Source organism: Solanum lycopersicum, chromosome 7, assembly GCF_036512215.1.
Source record: "Solanum lycopersicum chromosome 7, SLM_r2.1".
NCBI lineage: Eukaryota > Viridiplantae > Streptophyta > Magnoliopsida > Solanales > Solanaceae > Solanum > Solanum lycopersicum.
Genome location: NC_090806.1, coordinates 66,010,697 through 66,028,526, shown reverse-complemented (window position 1 = coordinate 66,028,526; position 17,830 = coordinate 66,010,697). Strand labels below are relative to the sequence as shown.

General features: G+C 31.2%; 3 protein-coding genes across 4 annotated transcripts; all 3 read left to right on the top strand.

Annotated features, from left to right (window-relative positions):
* Positions 1-1,481: 1,481 nt before the first annotated feature.
* On the top strand, positions 1,482-6,734 carry LOC101263131 (cytochrome P450 CYP72A219-like). The gene is made up of 5 exons (XM_004243206.4): positions 1,482-3,355; positions 4,225-4,445; positions 4,909-5,153; positions 5,525-5,909; positions 6,229-6,734. Exons 1-5 carry the CDS (start codon positions 3,076-3,078, stop codon positions 6,652-6,654), a joined length of 1,557 nt encoding a protein of 518 aa, XP_004243254.2. The 5' UTR covers positions 1,482-3,075; the 3' UTR covers positions 6,655-6,734.
* A 1,102-nt stretch (positions 6,735-7,836) lies between these two features.
* On the top strand, positions 7,837-11,545 carry LOC101263430 (cytochrome P450 CYP72A219). Of its 2 annotated transcripts, XM_026032114.2 has the most exons (6): positions 7,844-8,209; positions 9,385-9,616; positions 9,807-10,027; positions 10,110-10,354; positions 10,464-10,848; positions 11,000-11,545. In XM_026032114.2, exons 2-6 carry the CDS (start codon positions 9,598-9,600, stop codon positions 11,423-11,425), a joined length of 1,296 nt encoding a protein of 431 aa, XP_025887899.1. In that variant the 5' UTR covers positions 7,844-8,209; positions 9,385-9,597; the 3' UTR covers positions 11,426-11,545. The 2 variants fall into 2 exon arrangements, with proteins under 2 accessions (XP_004243255.1, XP_025887899.1); XM_004243207.5 differs by lacking the exon at positions 9,385-9,616 and having other exon boundaries at positions 7,837-8,209.
* A 253-nt stretch (positions 11,546-11,798) lies between these two features.
* LOC101263726 (cytochrome P450 CYP72A219-like) lies at positions 11,799-16,802 on the top strand. The gene is made up of 5 exons (XM_004243208.5): positions 11,799-13,527; positions 13,969-14,189; positions 14,726-14,970; positions 15,115-15,499; positions 16,111-16,802. Exons 1-5 carry the CDS (start codon positions 13,254-13,256, stop codon positions 16,534-16,536), a joined length of 1,551 nt encoding a protein of 516 aa, XP_004243256.1. The 5' UTR covers positions 11,799-13,253; the 3' UTR covers positions 16,537-16,802.
* Positions 16,803-17,830: the final 1,028 nt, after the last annotated feature.

Genomic DNA, 17,830 nt, shown 5'->3' with positions numbered 1-17,830 from the left:
CTAATAGTCCAATACAAAGCAGCCAAGCAGAGCTGATACCTGCACTTTGATATATATTGTTCTTAATTCAAAGACAAAATTATCATTTTTATATCCTATTGTTTCAAATCAAAATGTACAAGGAAAGTGACCACAATGTTTTATGGCTAACATGTATTCGTATGTATGAAAGTAATTCCCAATTGAAGTTTTATTATTGAAGGGAATTTTCACCGTGCTTAAGAAATCTTGGTGAAATATTTTGTCTTGATACCGTAATTAAATCAAACAAAAATAAAAGACAAGACTTGACCAATAATGTATTATAAAATAAAACATATATCGTAAAATAAATGCATAAAATATTAAAATATTAAATGTTGGGCCCGTGCTTAGCACGGGCAACACTTATCTAGTATATATATATATATATTCACTAGATAAATGATGTAGTATGCAAATTTATTTGATTGAGCGTGAAATTTTTATTTATTTATATAAATGCAATTGTGTATTCTTTAGCTAAAATTTACAACTTAATTCCCGCACGTTGTTCCTATTTGACCTTCGCATGACAAGAAAATATTGAAAATACATGCAATAACTTCATCCTTATATAATTTGACTTAGTTTGTGGCAACAAAATAACATAGCCACTTTCAAAAAATAAAATAAAATGGTTGACTTAGTTAAGAATATTTTAGAAAGAGACTAAAGAAACAATAATACAACTATCATGATGGTACATGAATCCTTGAACATGGTGTGTGGAGCCGAAGTAAAGAGGTAATGGCACTTATTGCTTAGTGATAAGACATGATATATAGTAATATAAATCCAAAGTGCTAAGAAAAGAGGTCGAGTTAAAATTTAAAATTTCAGTTATTTTAAATTAATATTTTTAATAATATTTTATGAATTTTTTCTGTCAAATATTAAAGTAAAAGTTATTAGACTCGTTCGAACTTTTAAATTTTGATCAATCGATTTACGTCTATATTCTGAAATGAGAAGTTTACTATATAAAGACAATGTGAAATATAGAATGAAGTAACCTCATTAAATTCATTTTTTTTTTAAAAAAGGAACACACAATTTGGAAAATTTTCAAAGAAATTTGAGCAAATACTTAAAAACTATTCAATTATATAAAACATTTTTCCTTTTTAAGTATGGTTAAAGAAGTGTATTATTTTTTTAATAATAAGAAATAACTAATCAATATTAAAATTTCCTTTTTTAATTAAAATAATTTAATATTTTACAAATATCTAAAATTATTTTTATCATAAATTTTAAAACTTATTTTTAAATACTTCATATCAAAATCATAGGTGTCATGTAAAGTTGTGGTACATGAGATAGATGGGATCCATTGTATGTTTTGAAGTTATTTTTCCGACACTACTTTATGAAGGCATTGTGATATGGATTCACTAGATTAATCAAAGTTTTAATTATTTTGTTTATTAGTGGGATTGAATATATGATTATTATTTTTTTGTTTTGTATCTTTATCACCAAACCACAAACACAATATAGTTTATGTGGATATCCTTTTTTAATAGACTTTTAGCACTTTAACTTTGCCTTGAAAAAAACAATTAGAGATTAAACATTTCTTATTTCTTTTTCTTGTATATTGGCAAAGTTGGTATTTTAAAATATCTCTTAATTCAAGAAAAGCAAAGTGTAGGCACTGCTTGGTTTTTAATGTAACAGCGCAATTTACTAGTGATATTGTCAGCTCTAAAATTAAAATTCGTGCGACTTTAAAACGTGTCTCTAGTGAATTAAATCTGTTTATTCATATACTCAACATTTCTCCCGTGCTTTAGGACTTGTTATGTTAATTTGGGGTGTAACATTTAAATAAGGGGTGCTTTGACATTTTCTTGAATTTAACAATTTTCTCTCGTGATTTGTTTTTATATTGTTGCATTTCTTATGAATCAGTTCAAGTTTGAATCCAATAGAATTTGTTCCAGCCTTATACAAAGAAATTTATTAAGTATCTGTATATCTTATTATGATGTTGATATATTAACTTGAGATCTGTTAAAAGTCATAAATTACAAAAAGAGATTAATAATTTTATTAAATCAGTGGATTTTGACTATATACATTGTAGATGACAATTGAATCCTAATCTATTGTATTCTATAGTAGACAAGTCGAGAGTTATATTGATAAGTTATAACAAAAAATAAAAGACAAATGAACTTGTGGTTGTCTCACTTTAAAGTGAATAACATATTTTCTTATTTGATGAATGTTTAATTATACTATCAATATTTTACTTATGTTGGTCTCACTTATAAAGATATATTAAAAGTTTATTTTATTTTAATGACAGTTTTTGAAATCTTGCAAATTCTTTTCATATATTTTTAAAGTATCTAGTCAAACTGCTTTGATAAATTGAGAGTTGAGACGAAAAAGTATTGTTAGTGCAGAAATTCATCTTTACATGTTCAGTATTGATTTGACATACTCCTTGACAAACATTAAATGAAACGCAATATTACTATACCACAAGTAAAAATAAATAGACGAAATATTATTATTACTTATTTTCTATAATGAGTTGGCCGGGAAATGGAAATAGATTAAATAGTGGGAAAAAAACAAATATTGATTTGTAAATAATATATTTCGATGTTATATATTTGCAAATAATGTTAAGCATATTCAAACGGCTATAAGCTAAGACAATTTCAATGGGAAACAACAATATTTGAGGTTGTCTTATCCTTTTCGTCTCCATTTTTATCTCTAATATTCACAATTCTCTTGTCTCTTTGTATTTGGAACCGCAGGGCAGATTACGAGTTCCACTGAATTCACTAGCTTTAGTTCAAACAATATATCATCCTTCAAATTTATCTTAATATGTACAAATTATTAATTTAAACGTCAATAACTTAAAATGACCAGAATTCAGAACCTATAAACTTAAAATTCCGACTCTACGCTAAAATACAAGGTATCTAGATTTCAGCAAACATATAGATTCCCTTGTTGTCTTATCAGTTATAAGTATATGTTTGTTTAATAAAGTCATAAACATTTCTGATACCAAAAATTAAAAAAAAAATGGAGACCCTCAACAACATAATTATAGCAACAATTTTTGTTACAATTTTGTTGGTACATACATGGAAAGTGTTGAATTGGGCATGGTTTAGGCCAAAGAAATTAGAGAAGTTTTTTAGACAACAAGGCTTATGTGGAAATTCTTATAGGCTACTCCATGGAGATTTGAAAGAGTTCTCTAAGAGCATCAAGGAAGCACAATCAAAGCCTATTAATAATCTTTCAAATGACATAGCTCCAAGAATCATTCCTTATTTTATTCAAACTATTAGTAAATATGGTAAGTCTTCTAAAATTAGAAGCGTGTTCAGAATTTAAACTTTATGAGTTCAGATGATGTCGAATCTATGCCTATTTTGATTTTTTTGTGTTCAAGATTTAATGTGTATATGTATTTAGTTGATTTCTTTTACACGTATATAGGGTTTGAGCCAAAATTATAGTGTTAGGATTAACCCATGGCTTATACCACACTCTCCCAATTTTATGTGTCATATATACTTTTCCTTTTTAATTTGCGTCGAAAAAGAATGTCATACTTCTTTATTTAGAGATAATTTTAACTTCAAGTTTTCTGCCTTATGCTTAACGAGATTGATTTGTAGCCACACAAACGTGTACTATGACTTATTTTAGACCACAAGTTCTAAAATTCTTTCTTTTTTTCTTTCTCAAACTTAGTGTCCAATCAACTAGGGACGGAGCTAGTAAGGGTTTGGAAAATTACACTATTTATATATGGTTAAAATTATTTTTAGGGAAAATACACAAGTACTCCCTCAACCTATGCCCGAAATCTCAGAGACACACATATACTATACTAAGGTCCTATTACCCCCTAATCTATGCCCAACGACTGTTCACATTTTTTCAAGCTAGTGTCATGTAGGCCAAAAAGGGGTCGAAATTATTTATAAAATAAGGTCAGGGGGCAATAAGATCTTATTATAATATAAGTGTGTCTCTGAAATTTCAAGCATATGTTGGAGGATACTTATGCATTTTTCGTTATTTTTATATATACATAGTAAATGTTGAACTCCCTTGACCCTTTTACTTCTTCATATTTTAAACTTTTTAATAAAATTCCTGGTTTTAAGTTGTCAATAGAAGCTTTTATAGACTCAATAATATTGTGTTTATATGCAGGGAAAAATTGTTTTGTATGGTTTGGGCCAAAACCAATGATACTAATAATGGAAAGTGAACAAATTAGAGAGATATTTGCTAAGAATTATGTTTATCAAAAGCCTCACCACAGTAATCCAGTTGCCAATTTGTTGGCTAGAGGCATAGCAAACTATGAAGAAGATAAATGGGCAAAACATAGAAAGATCTTAAAGCCAGCTTTCCATATGGAGAAGTTGAAGGTTCTACTCTACCTAATTATTTGTCTACACACACATTTTTTTTTTTGTAATAACTGATCCGACTGAGTATTTACTTCAAATCAACGAATGTCAGACACGTGTCTTTTGTATACACATTTTTTTTTGGTAATAACTGACGTGACTGAGTATTTACATCAAATCAATGAATGTCAGACATACGTCTTGTGTACATTCATGATATGAAACCCGCGTGTTTAAAACTCCCTTAAATGCTCTTAAACCACAAACACCACTTGCAACCAGGGGCGGATGCAACACTTGGATAAAAGATTCATCTGAACTCAATATTTTTCACTCAAAACATAGATATCTAGGTAAAAAGAATAGTAAAATTTCAGCAAATTTTATATTTGAACTTGTAATGAATCGATAGAATTAAAATCTTGAATCCGCTTATATATATAACTAATGAGATGCATTTTTTCTTTTGTTTTGCAAGTAGCTTATGTTGCCTGCTTTTTACTTGAGCTGTATTGAGATGCTAAAAGAATGGGAACAAATTATCCCATATGAAGGATCAAAAGAGTTGGATATTTGGCCTCAATTTCAAAAATTAACAAGTGATATGATTTCGCGTACGGCATTTGGTAGTAGCTATGAAGAAGGAAGAAGAATATTTGAACTTCAAAAAGAACAAGCTGAGATTATTATGAAACAGTTCAATTCCATTTATATCCCAGGATCAAGGTACGTAATTACGACTAAAGTTATGGTTCTACATTATTCATACTCGTTTAGAGTTATCTACATCGAGCACCAATCCAACTATTATTAATAGAGGTGACAAATGAGCGGGTTGAAGTAAGGTCTGGGTGTGCTCTACCCTCCTAAGCATCACTTTGTGGGGTGTCAATCGGTATGTTGTTGTTGTATGGTCCAACTTGTTTACACTTGGAAGAGTTGCTAATTGATAGATTGTTCTTTGTGGTGGATGTAAGTTGTGAGGTTAAACTCATAAAGTTTAAATTCTGAATCGACCTCTGCTTGGTTTTGCACCACTAGACTTGCTATTATGTTTTATTTTCGTTTTATCAACTTCTAAATCCTTTAACATGTAGATTTTTGCCCACCAAAAGCAACAAGAAAATGAAAGAAACTGAAAAAGAAGTTCAAGAATCGATAAGGCGTCTACTTGACAACAGATTGAAGGCAAAAGAAGCAGGGCAGGAATTTGGTGATGACTTATTAGGTACATTACTAGAATCAAATTCCAACGAAATCGAAGAACAAGGAAGCAAAGAATTTGGATTAACTATCGATGAAGTAATTCGAGAATGCAAATTATTTTATTTTGCTGGACAAGAAACCACTTCAGTGTGGCTTGTTTGGACTATGATTTTGTTATCTAGACATCAAAATTGGCAGGCAAAAGCTAGAGAGGAAGTTTTGCAAGCCTTTGGAAGTGATCAACCAGCTTTTGATGAATTAAGTCGGTTGAAAATCGTAAGTTCTTTCAACACTACTCATACGTTGGTGAATGACATATTTAGGACGGGTTCTGTAAGTTCAATTGATGAACTAACTCATCTCTTTTACATATATGAGGAAAATTTGATATGCGTATGTATTATGTGATCACTCTCAATTTACGAACTGAGTGTGATCACATAATAAAAATTGATATGCATACATATTATGTGTGATCACTCTGAGCTCGGATTAACTGACTCTAGATCCTGGATTTACTCGTAGTGGTTAATATCTTAGAAACTAAATTGACGATGGTGAAGCCAGATATAAGTAATTCACATATATTTTTCAGGTAACGATGATTTTGTACGAGTCCTTAAGACTATATCCACCACTAGCAACTCGTATCAGGAGGACTAATGAAGAAACTAAATTAGGAAATATGTATCTACCAAATGGATCGTTGCTATTCATACCAACAATCTTATTGCATCACGACAAAGAAATATGGGGCGAAGATGCAGAGGAGTTCAAGCCAGAGAGATTCAGTGAAGGCGTTTTAAACGCGACAAAGGGCCAAATGACGTTTTTTCCATTTGGAGCAGGACCAAGAATATGCATTGGACAAAACTTCGCCATGTTAGAAGCAAAAATGGCTATAGCTTTGATTCTACAACGGTTCGAGTTTGAGCTCTCTCCATCTTATATACATGTTCCACATTGTATTGTAGCTTTGCAGCCTAAGTATGGTGCTCCTTTACTTCTGCAGAAGCTCTAGTTTTTGGTGACAAATGAACTCGGACCGTTGTTTTATAAGAAGACGAATTTTATAGGTTCAATTGAACATTTTACTATTTGTATATAGTTGAACAAGTAGACATACACGTCTTACATGACAATTGATCACATGAGATATACTCGGATGGATTAGTATTATGAAAATCTCTTATAAAAAAATATAAAATTATAAATTATAAATTACAAAGATAATTTGAGTGTGGATGAGGGCATGCGGCAAGGTAGGATAAAATTATGATTTTGTTTTGACTAAATAAACTTGCATAATCTTTAGTATAAGTTTTATATTCTTTTATATTATATATGGCAGAGGAGATGGGAAAAAATTCCAGCAACAAAATCAAAGTTTAAATAACTAGTCAATTGCTCCTAAAATTTCTTCCTTTTCCCGGTCTAATATTTAATATTCATATCGATGCGGTGATTAATCTCAATTTACCTCGTGTAAATATAATTTTTAAGAAAAAACAAATTTTCTCATCAAAATTTTATACAAAAACACTTTTATCACGATATAACTAAGGGTGTGAAAGCTCGAATTGATCAATAATTTAGATTGAAAAAAGTGTTATTCATTTATTGTAATTAGTTAATTGTCATTAGGTTAATGGTTATTTAATAGTTTTATAAAAATTTTTTATTGAATTATTCGTTTGTTATTGATCTTTTGATATTGAGTTATTGAATTAACCGATAACCCATTAAGAATAAAATTATTTATTTTAATTTTTAGTCATGCATGAATATCAAAAGAAAAATATTAATATATAATTACTATATTACACTATAATTCTTAAAAAAAATCCTATCTCGCCTCTGCATTTACCTTTTAGGTTTTAGTATTACTTTAGTCTTTTTATTGTTGTAATTAGTCTGATTTTCTTGTATTGTGTCAAATTATTGAACAAGTCATATATTTGTTACGAAAATATTTTCTTAGTGATGAAACGAAAAATCAAATCGTAAAGATCAAAATTCGATAAAACTGATAATAAATATCTTATTAATTTAATAATTAATTTAACATATCAGTAAATTAAACGGATAATACTTAAAACTAAATCGAATCGATCGATACAGCTCAGTCGACTAAAGACTTGGTTTGTTTCGCCAGGCCCCACTCAATTTATTATAAATTTATAATAGCAAAGAACTACTCCTTTGACTCTAATCATTTTTATATTATATAGTGTAGTTAATAAAGAGAAAGCAAGTGAGAGAACCCCTTTCAATGGAGTTTTTATCATTTATGAGATCAATGGAGATTTCTTACAACATAATTATAACAACAATTTGTGTTGTAATTTTGTTGTTCTATACATGGAAAGTGTTGAATTGGGCATGGTTTGGACCAAAAAAATTGGAAAATTGCTTAAGGCAAAGAGGTCTAAAAGGAAATCCATATAAGTTACTCTATGGAGATTTGAATGAATTGACAAAAAGTATAGTTGAAGCTAAATCTAAGCCAATCAATTTCTCTGATGATATAGCTCAAAGACTCATCCCTTTTTTCCTCAACTCCATCAACAAAAATGGTATGTCTCTCTTCGTCTTGCTTCGTTTCAATTTATCTGATGTTATTTGATTTAACACTTTGTTTCAAAACGAATTTTTGAAATTTGTATGTATATGTGACTATAAATATAATTTTTTTTGTAACTCACCAAAAAAAAAGTGAGCTATATTGATTAGGTGGGTAGTGTTTCTCTTTCTAGACTATAATCGAAAGTTTGGAGACACTTTACTAAATTAAGACTTTTTTTAGCCATCCTATATATATTTTAATTTTTTATAATTTTATACGCCTTTCAGCTTACCTGACATTTAAACATCTCTAACGCGTCATAACTGCGTTGAATTACATAGTATAGCACATAAGGAAAAAGGTGTGCAGACTAACAAATGAATTCAAGAAAGTAATAAGACTTTACTTTAGTTAATGTGTATCAATAAATTCCGATCAGACCGTATAAGATACTTATGCCTTTTTTTTTCTAGTTTACTTTTGTTCTTTTATGTGGTCCTGATTTTAGGTCAATTATTTTTTCTCTTTTTTTCAAGTATAGTGAAAAAAAATTATCTTCACAATTATGTAAATATATATATATATATATATCAGATTGATATTAATCAAGACTTTGTGAAGATATGGTATACTGAGATGAGATTGTGTCACACACAGTTGTAAACATATATTGTAATTATCAATGAGGTGTCATTATCCATGTGTTAGTTAGAATTTTAACTTTAGTTTAATTCATTAGAACTCTTAAAGTTGTTCACGTAAATCACTTACACATCTCAACCCAACAATTTTATATCTATTGAACATTTCTATGGCTTAAAATTGAGACTTGTTTGATATTTTTTTGAGAATCGACTAAAAGTATATGATATATGTAATACACTTGTAGTGACATGACAAGGCGACAAATTAAATGATGACATATGACATTTTAGTCAAAAATTTGTCAGGAAAGTAAATAATTAGAAAAATTATTTTGAATTAATTTGTGAAATGCCTGTTACCTGTTTGTGAAAATGCCTGAATAAACTGTTTGAATTAGTTTTGAAAGGCCTATTACCTGTTTGTTAAAATGTCTGAATGAACTGTTTGATCAAGTTTTGAAATGCTTATTTCCTGTTTACTTTCATTAGTGATTTTGTTGTCGAATATATGCCTAATCGAGTTTATTGCTTTGTTTTACAGTTACTTCCTCATGATTTTATTATTGGGGAAAAAGACAAATATATTCTCGAACTATTGTAAATGTTATGCAGATATCCTCTGTCATATTTTGGAGACATTGCATATATGCCTTTTACTCTGACGAAAGACTAAACAGGAACACATGGTGCAATCTTATCTGTCGATTCAATATTTAATAAATGTTGGATCGGTGAATAAGATTATGACACGTGAATGTCAGTTAGTATAAAAGGTATGTATGCTCTAATTTTTTGACGACATGGGTACCAATGTCCCAAAAGTATGACGGAGGATATGTGGGTATATATCATTTACGCGAATTTGGGGGTATTCTTTGTCATATAAGAAGATAGTCTAGTTAAAATGTTCTTCTCTGTTTCTTTCATTTGTTTCTTCGTCTATTGAGCTAGCATTACTCGCAGGTAAAAGTTCTTTCATCTGGCTAGGCCCCTATCCAATCGTGTTGATCACGAAACCTGAACATGTAAAGGAGATTTTCACAAAGAATTATGTGTATCTAAAGCAAACTCATCCCAATCCATTCACCAAGTTATTGGCTAAAGGTCTTGTTAGCCTTGAGGAGGACAAATGGGCCAAACACAGAAAGATCATCAATCCTACCTTCCATGTCGAGAAGCTAAAGGTTAATACTTCTTTTTTTTTGTTTTTGTTGAAGTTTTCCGTTAATAACAAACACTGCTGGTTCTCTCATTTGTTTTGTACAGCATATGCTGCCAGCATTTTACGTGTGTTGTAGTGAAATGATAAGCAAATGGGAGGAGATTGTTCCAAAGGGAACATCAACCGAGATCGATGTATGGCCAGACCTTGAAAAGATGACCAGTGAAGTCATTTCTCGCACAGCATTTGGGAGTAGCTATGAAGAAGGAAGAATAGTATTTGAACTTCAGAAGGAACAAGCTGAGCATGTAATGGAAGTAGCACGTTCAATTTACATACCTGGATCTAGGTACGATAATTTATTTATCATATATCGACAATTACCTTTCTTTGTCGTTACATAAGTACAATACAACAGAAGTTGTACTCTGCCTTTCTGCTAAATGACTGTTATATAGGTTCTTACCTACAAAAAGAAACAAAAGAATGCTGGAAATTGAAAAGGAAATTCAAACAACAATTAGGCGTATCATTGACAAGAGATTGAGGGCAATGGAAGGAGGGGAGACTAGTAAAGATGACTTACTAGGCATATTACTTGAATCCAATATGAAAGAAATTGAACAACACGGAAGCAAAGATTTCGGAATGACAACAGTTGAAGTGATTGAAGAGTGCAAGTTATTCTATTTTGCTGGACAAGAGACCACTTCAGTGTTGCTCGTATGGACAATGATTTTGTTGTGCCTACATCCCGAGTGGCAAGTACGTGCCAGAGAGGAGGTGTTGCAGGTATTTGGAAATGATAAACCAGATTTGGAAGGACTAGGTCGCTTGAAAATAGTAAGTACTGTCCACAAGTTCTTTTCAATAGTATGTTTTGTGTCCTCAATATAATGGTACTTGTTAGCCAAGAAATACTTGTAAGTTTGTTAAATCTTTTAGCAAAGCACCCCTAATTCTTCTGCCAACTTACGCGATCCTTTCTTCACAGGTGACCATGATCTTGTATGAGACGCTAAGGCTATTCCCCCCATTACCAACATTTGGTAGAACGAATAAAGAAGAAGTGAAATTGGGGGAATTAAATCTACCAGCTGGAGTGATACTCATAGTACCCGCAATCTTAGTACATTATGATAAGGAAATATGGGGTGAAGACGCAAAGGAATTCAAACCAGAAAGATTTAGTGAAGGAGTGTCAAAGGCAACCAAAGGACAATTCTCGTTTATCCCATTTGGAGGAGGGCCGCGAATTTGCATTGGACAAAACTTTGCAATGATGGAAGCAAAAATGGCATTAGCAATGATACTACAAAGGTTCTCCTTCGAACTCTCTCCATCATATACACATGCTCCATTTGCAGTAGTGACTATTCATCCTCAGTATGGTGCTCCTCTGCTTATGCGCAAACTCTAAGATGATATTTTACACCATTCGTGTTGTATTGTCGATACTAATTTGTCACATGATGTCTGAAGTCATGCTTTGAATTTAAACGTTTAACGTTAAATTGCAGCTTGGTTATCATTATCAAAATTTATTGGTCATCTCTGATGAACTTCATATTGCCTCTTGGTGGAGCAAAAGTTTCTTCTTCTTAAAGTTGTGTAGCATATACTTTTTCTATTGCACCTCTATGTTCATTTTGGTTTGTCCATATGTAGGAATCAACCAAAACAACTACTGCTAAGTTTCTAAAGTGTTCTGTACTTTATTGTTTTGTTTTGCCTGTATATACTTACTCTTCATTTGTGTCTTAACCTCTATATACCATGAAACACACTTTATATTTAACTTGGTGTCAATTAAAATTTGACACTCCCAATTTTCAGGATGCATATCTAGATACCATTATAATTTATGTATCACGTTAGTGTCGAGTGTCCACAAGACGCACGAAAAATGAGTTGAGGTGTCTAAATGTGCACTTTTAAAATTAAAATATTTAGTTGTCAGTTAAGATCAAGATAGTTTTGTGTATATATAAGTTCTTTTTATTTTCTTGGGGCCACAACCTTATTATTCATTTTGGATCTCTAAACTATTATTAAGATATTTTCATGGAATCTAAGAGAGGTCACAAATCACAATCACACAACTACTTCTGTTTTATTTTGTTTTTATATTGAAAAAGGTTGAACAATAATAATAACAAAGATAGGATGGAAAGTAGGACAAAAAAATAAAATAAAATAAAGACATAAATGGGATGATGTAAGGTAGGGTTTGTCTTGTTGGTTGGACAGGACCAGAGAGACAGAACAAAATTATGAAAAAAGAAATACTTACTAAACAGGCATAGCAGGATGTGTAATTGTTTAAATTAATTTTTTAATCAATATTTACTATTTATATTGGATCTTCTATGATTCATTCAAGGGGAAATGTCCTCTAGAAAATTTTAATATGTAACTTTGAGATCTCAAATTAAGGACATAAAATTCTTATTCATCCATTAAATTCTTGGTAATGAATGGATTAAATTAAGGTTTTATTTTGGCATGATTTGAAATCAGATAGAATTGGTTTCATTAGTTGTATGTTTTTATTAATAAAAAATCTCACGAATTATAATATATATAAAGAAAAAACAAATCAACTCTTATGCGATCTTATTAATGAGAAAATTGTGATTCCTAAACAAGATATCGAAATATACTAATGCACCATATTAATAAATCACGTATCACTATATTTGTTTTATAACTAAATATATGTGCAATTACATATTTTTAAATTCACATATCTTTATCAAGATCCACTTATCAACAATAGCAACATTTTTTTTAGAGTACAAACAATCCTTGTACTTGAACATGATTTTTTTTTTTGCAAAATGTTAAATAATAATAAAAATTAGTGATAAGACATAAATATGTTAAATTATAATCAAAATTTCAAAGACACGTAGTAACTAAACTAAGATCTTACTATTTCAATTTTCTTTTTGTAATTTTATACATTTTTTTTTATTTACGTGACATCCAATTATATCACACGTCCTACCTAAAATCACAGAATGTGTAATATTTAAAGATAATAAGATATTAATTTAGTTAATATGTGTTGAGATTTTGATCATAGTATAAATGTATTAGTGTATCTCTAAAAATTACATAAAATATTAACTTATGAATCAAATATTTACATTTTAAAATTATCAAGAAAGATTCATTTGACTTGTGATAATTTTTGTATAGCAAGTAAGATGAAGAGCTGAGAGAAGCTTTGTGACTTTGTGAAAATGGAGATGTTGAGCAAAATAATAGCAACAATATGTGTTGCAATTTTATTAATTTGTACATGGAAAGTGTTGAATTGGGCATGGTTTAGACCAAAGAAATTGGAGAAATACTTTATACAAAATGGTCTAAAAGGAAAACCATATAAGTTACTCTATGGAGATTTGAATGAACTCACAAAAAGTATAGTTGAAGCTAAATCTAAGCCTATCAATTTCTCTGATGATATAGCTCAAAGACTCATCCCCTTTTTCCTTGACTCCATCAACAAAAATGGTAAGTTTCTTAGTTACAAAGATTTTGTGTAATGCGTACCAAGTGTTTGGTAAAATGCCTGAATGAACTTTTGATGAAGTTGTGAAATGTTTATTCCTTATTTTTTTTTTATAATTGTGGTATTCAGATCAGTTTTCGTACACCTCCACTAGTTTGTCCACTGAAGTTAGGTCAGATAGGAAGAATCATGTAGTGTTGTTGTCTCTGTTAGGATTGAACCTGAGATCTCATGACTTTCAATTATTTACTTCATTAATGTTGAGAATGTAATCGAATAATTATGTTTTTAGATGAGATGCTCACACGCTTTAACAATCAAACACTAGGCTAAATCATTGGGCGCGTGAAATGCCTTTTCCTTCTTTGTGAATTTCATCAGTGATTTTGTTGTTTTTGTGGAAAAAACAATAAATCATAGCGATAACTAAGAGATACTTGCAGGTAAAAGTTCTTTTATGTGGCTAGGCCCATATCCAGTTATATTGATCACAGATCCTGAACATGTAAAGGAGATTTTCACTAAGAATTATGTGTATCTAAAGCAAACTCATCCCAATCCAATGACCAAGTTATTGGCTCAGGGTCTAGCAAACATCGAGGGAGACAAATGGGCCAAACATAGAAAAATCATCAATCCCGTCTTCCACGTCGAGAAGTTAAAGGTTCTACTTTATTACTCCATTATTTTCAACGTGATTTCGTCATTACTGTATTGCTTTTTCAAACCAGTTTTGAATTGTTATACTTGACCTTTCTACCTGTACTAGGTAGGGTTAAGGTCTATGCACACACCACCCTTTTCAGATCTCACTTGTGAACTTATACTGGATATGTTATTGTTATTGTAGTTTGATCAGGCACGAGTGATGTTTAAGAAAATAAGGGAGTCTTTAGAATCTTGTTGTCTTAAACTAAAGATGTGTACAATGTAGCAAAGTATGTTTTGAATCTTGTGGTCTAAATATTCCGTGTGGGATATTGGAGTTAAAAAGAATTACTAGATATAGAAAGTGACGTTCTTTTTTAAAGAGACTTAGAAGGGAAGTGAGACAACTAATTGAATCAAAGAGAGAACCATATTTAGATAAAACAGTAAATTTTATATGCCTTTGGCTTAGTATTGCTTATTTAGCTGCATTAATTAACATTAAGAAGTTATCAATTGATAACAAGTACTTGCTGGTTTTTTGATATACAGCATATGCTGCCGGCATTTTATATGAGTTGTAGTGAAATGCTAAGCAAATGGGAGGAAATTGTTCCAACGGGAACATCATTCGAACTCGATGTTTGGCCAGACCTTCAAATAATGACTAGTGAAGTCATATCTCGTACAGCATTTGGGAGTAGCTATGAAGAAGGAAGAACGGTATTCGAACTTCAGAAAGAACAAGCTGAGTATGTAATCGAAAAAGGACAATCAATTTATATACCAGGATCAAGGTACAACAATTTATGTACATCACATTTCCACGTTCAAAACTTTCTTTTGTGCTTGCAAAATCTCTGTGTAATTAAATATGAAAAAACTTCTTAACAATTATTCTACTAATAGACTTTTCTGTTTGAATAAATTTGTTTATACAGGTTCTTGCCTACTAAAAGGAACAAAAGAATGCTGGAAATCGAAAAGGAAATTCAAACCACAATTAGGTGTATCATTGACAAAAGATTGAGGGCAATGGAAGCAGGGGACACCAGTAAAGATGACCTATTGGGCATATTACTCGAATCCAATTTGAAAGAAATCGAACTTCATGGTAAAAAAGATTTTGGAATGACTATATCAGACGTGGTAGACGAGTGCAAACTATTTTATTTTGCTGGACAAGAGACAACTTCAGTGTTACTCGTTTGGACAATGATTTTACTGTGCTTACATCCAGAATGGCAAGTACGTGCCAGAGAGGAGGTGTTGCAGATCTTTGGAAATAATAAACCAGATTTGGAAGGCCTAAATCGCTTAAAAATTGTAAGTACTTTTCACACAAGTTCTTTTCTTCCAATCTTTGAATGATTACGTTTTGTGTCCTCAATATAATGATTCTACAGGACTGTCGAAGTTGACAAGAAGTGAACTAAGACCCCGATTGGCTTAGCTAATTGAGGGTAGTTGATAAACATAAAGGGTTGAAAACCATTTTTATGTGTTGAAATTGATTTTACAAATAGACATTTATGTGATGGGACCGAAGCATACACAACTAACATGTTTGGTAAAAAAGTGTGCATAAGAATTTGTGTTAAAATGACTAAATGTTCTGAAAGCTATTCACAAAAGATATAAATGGGAAAGTATATTTACAAGGGGAAGGACGGACAACGGAAAGGAATGGAGAGGGAGTTAGTCGTGTTGTTTTGAGAAGATATTTACTGGATTTCGAAATACAGTAGGGATAAAGTAGTACTTAAGAAACTTTGGTCAGATCAAAAGTGCTTTAAAAGTTATAAGCAGAAATTTAAAAATTTAAGTTGAGGCTAATAAACTACTTTCGGTTAATTTTGGGTTAAAAGCAATTTGGTCAAAGCTTTACCCAAACACTCTCATTCTACTGTCAACTTATGCAATACTCTTCTCCTCAGGTAACGATGATTTTGTACGAGACGTTAAGGCTATTCCCTCCATTGCCAATATTTGGTAGAAGGACTGAAGAGGAAGTGAAATTGAGGGAGCTAAATCTACCAGCTGGAGTGCTACTTATTATACCCACAATCCTAGTACATTATGATAAGGAGATATGGGGTGAAGACGCGAAGGAATTCAAACCAGAGAGATTCAGCGAAGGAGTGTCAAAGGCAACGAAAGGCCAAGTTTCATTTATCCCATTTAGCTGGGGACCCCGTGTTTGCATCGGACAAAACTTTGCAATGATGGAAGCGAAAATGGCGTTAGCAATGATACTACAAAGGTTCTCCTTTGAACTCTCACCATCATATACACATGCTCCATTTGCAGTAGTAACTATTCATCCTCAGTATGGTGCTCCTCTGCTTATGCACAAACTCTAAGATGATATTTTACGTCATTGGTGTTGTATGATCGATACTAAATTGTCACATGATGCCTGAAGTCATGCTTCGAATTTAAACGTTAACGTTAAAATGCAGCTTGGTTACCATTATCAGAATTTATTGGTCAACTATTCTAGGTCATTTCTGATGAACTTCATATTGCACCTCTATGTTCATTTTGGTTTGTCCATATGTAGGAATCAACAAAAATTACTGCTATGTTTCTAAAGTGTTATGTACTTTCTTTTTTTCTTGGGCCTGTATATACTTCTCTCATTCATTCGTGTCCTAAACCTCTATATACCACAAAACATAACGGATAGTTTATTAGATACACAGATAGACATTGTAACTTGATGTCAACTGAAAATTAAACACTCCCAACTTTGAGGATGCATATCCAGACACCTTCAAATTTAAGTGTCACACATCAGCATCTAGTATCCACGAGACACATTGGGAACGAGTTCGAGGTGTGTAGATGCATATTTTTAAAGTTGGAGTGTTTAATAGTTAGTTAAGATCAAGATAGTTGTAGATATGCCAAGTTAAGTTCTTATTCAATTTAGAGCTCTAAACTAGTAAGCCTATTTTGATGGAATACCTAACTACTTGCATTTGACTTTCATTCAACTAGTTATAGTAATATATTGTAGTACGGACCGCTATTCGAAATCTTAGTGAAACACTAAATTTGTTATTTCAGACGCTTTTGTTGAAAAATATTAATTGAAGTGGTACCGCAAGAATAGTCTAACATCACAACACAATGCATTTACGCATCAACAGTACCAGCTTTAGGAGACTATTAGCTAATTATATGGAGAACCTCATATATATGAATTTTAGAATATTAGATTTATGTAAAAACGGAATTCAGCTTTAAAAATATTGGGATAATGCACAAGTACCCCCTTAATCTACACCCGAAATCTCAGAGACACACTTATATTACACTAAGGTTTTATTACCCCTTGAACTCATTTTATTAATAATTTTTTATCTTTTTCGGTGCACTATCTTGTGGGCCCAACGCTGGTTGATTTTTTTCCAAATTAGGGTCAAGTAGACCGAAAAGGGGTAGAAAATTACTTAGAAAATAAGTTCAGGGGTAATAGGACCTTAATATAGTATAAGTGTGTCTCTGGATTTTGAGCATAGGTTTGGGGTACTTGTGCATTTTCCCAAAATTATTTATTAAAATTAATCAAGTTAGGTGCATTTTCTTTATTATGAAATTTGATTAATTGAGCCTTCTTAACTTCTATAAAACGATTTTCGTAATAATCAA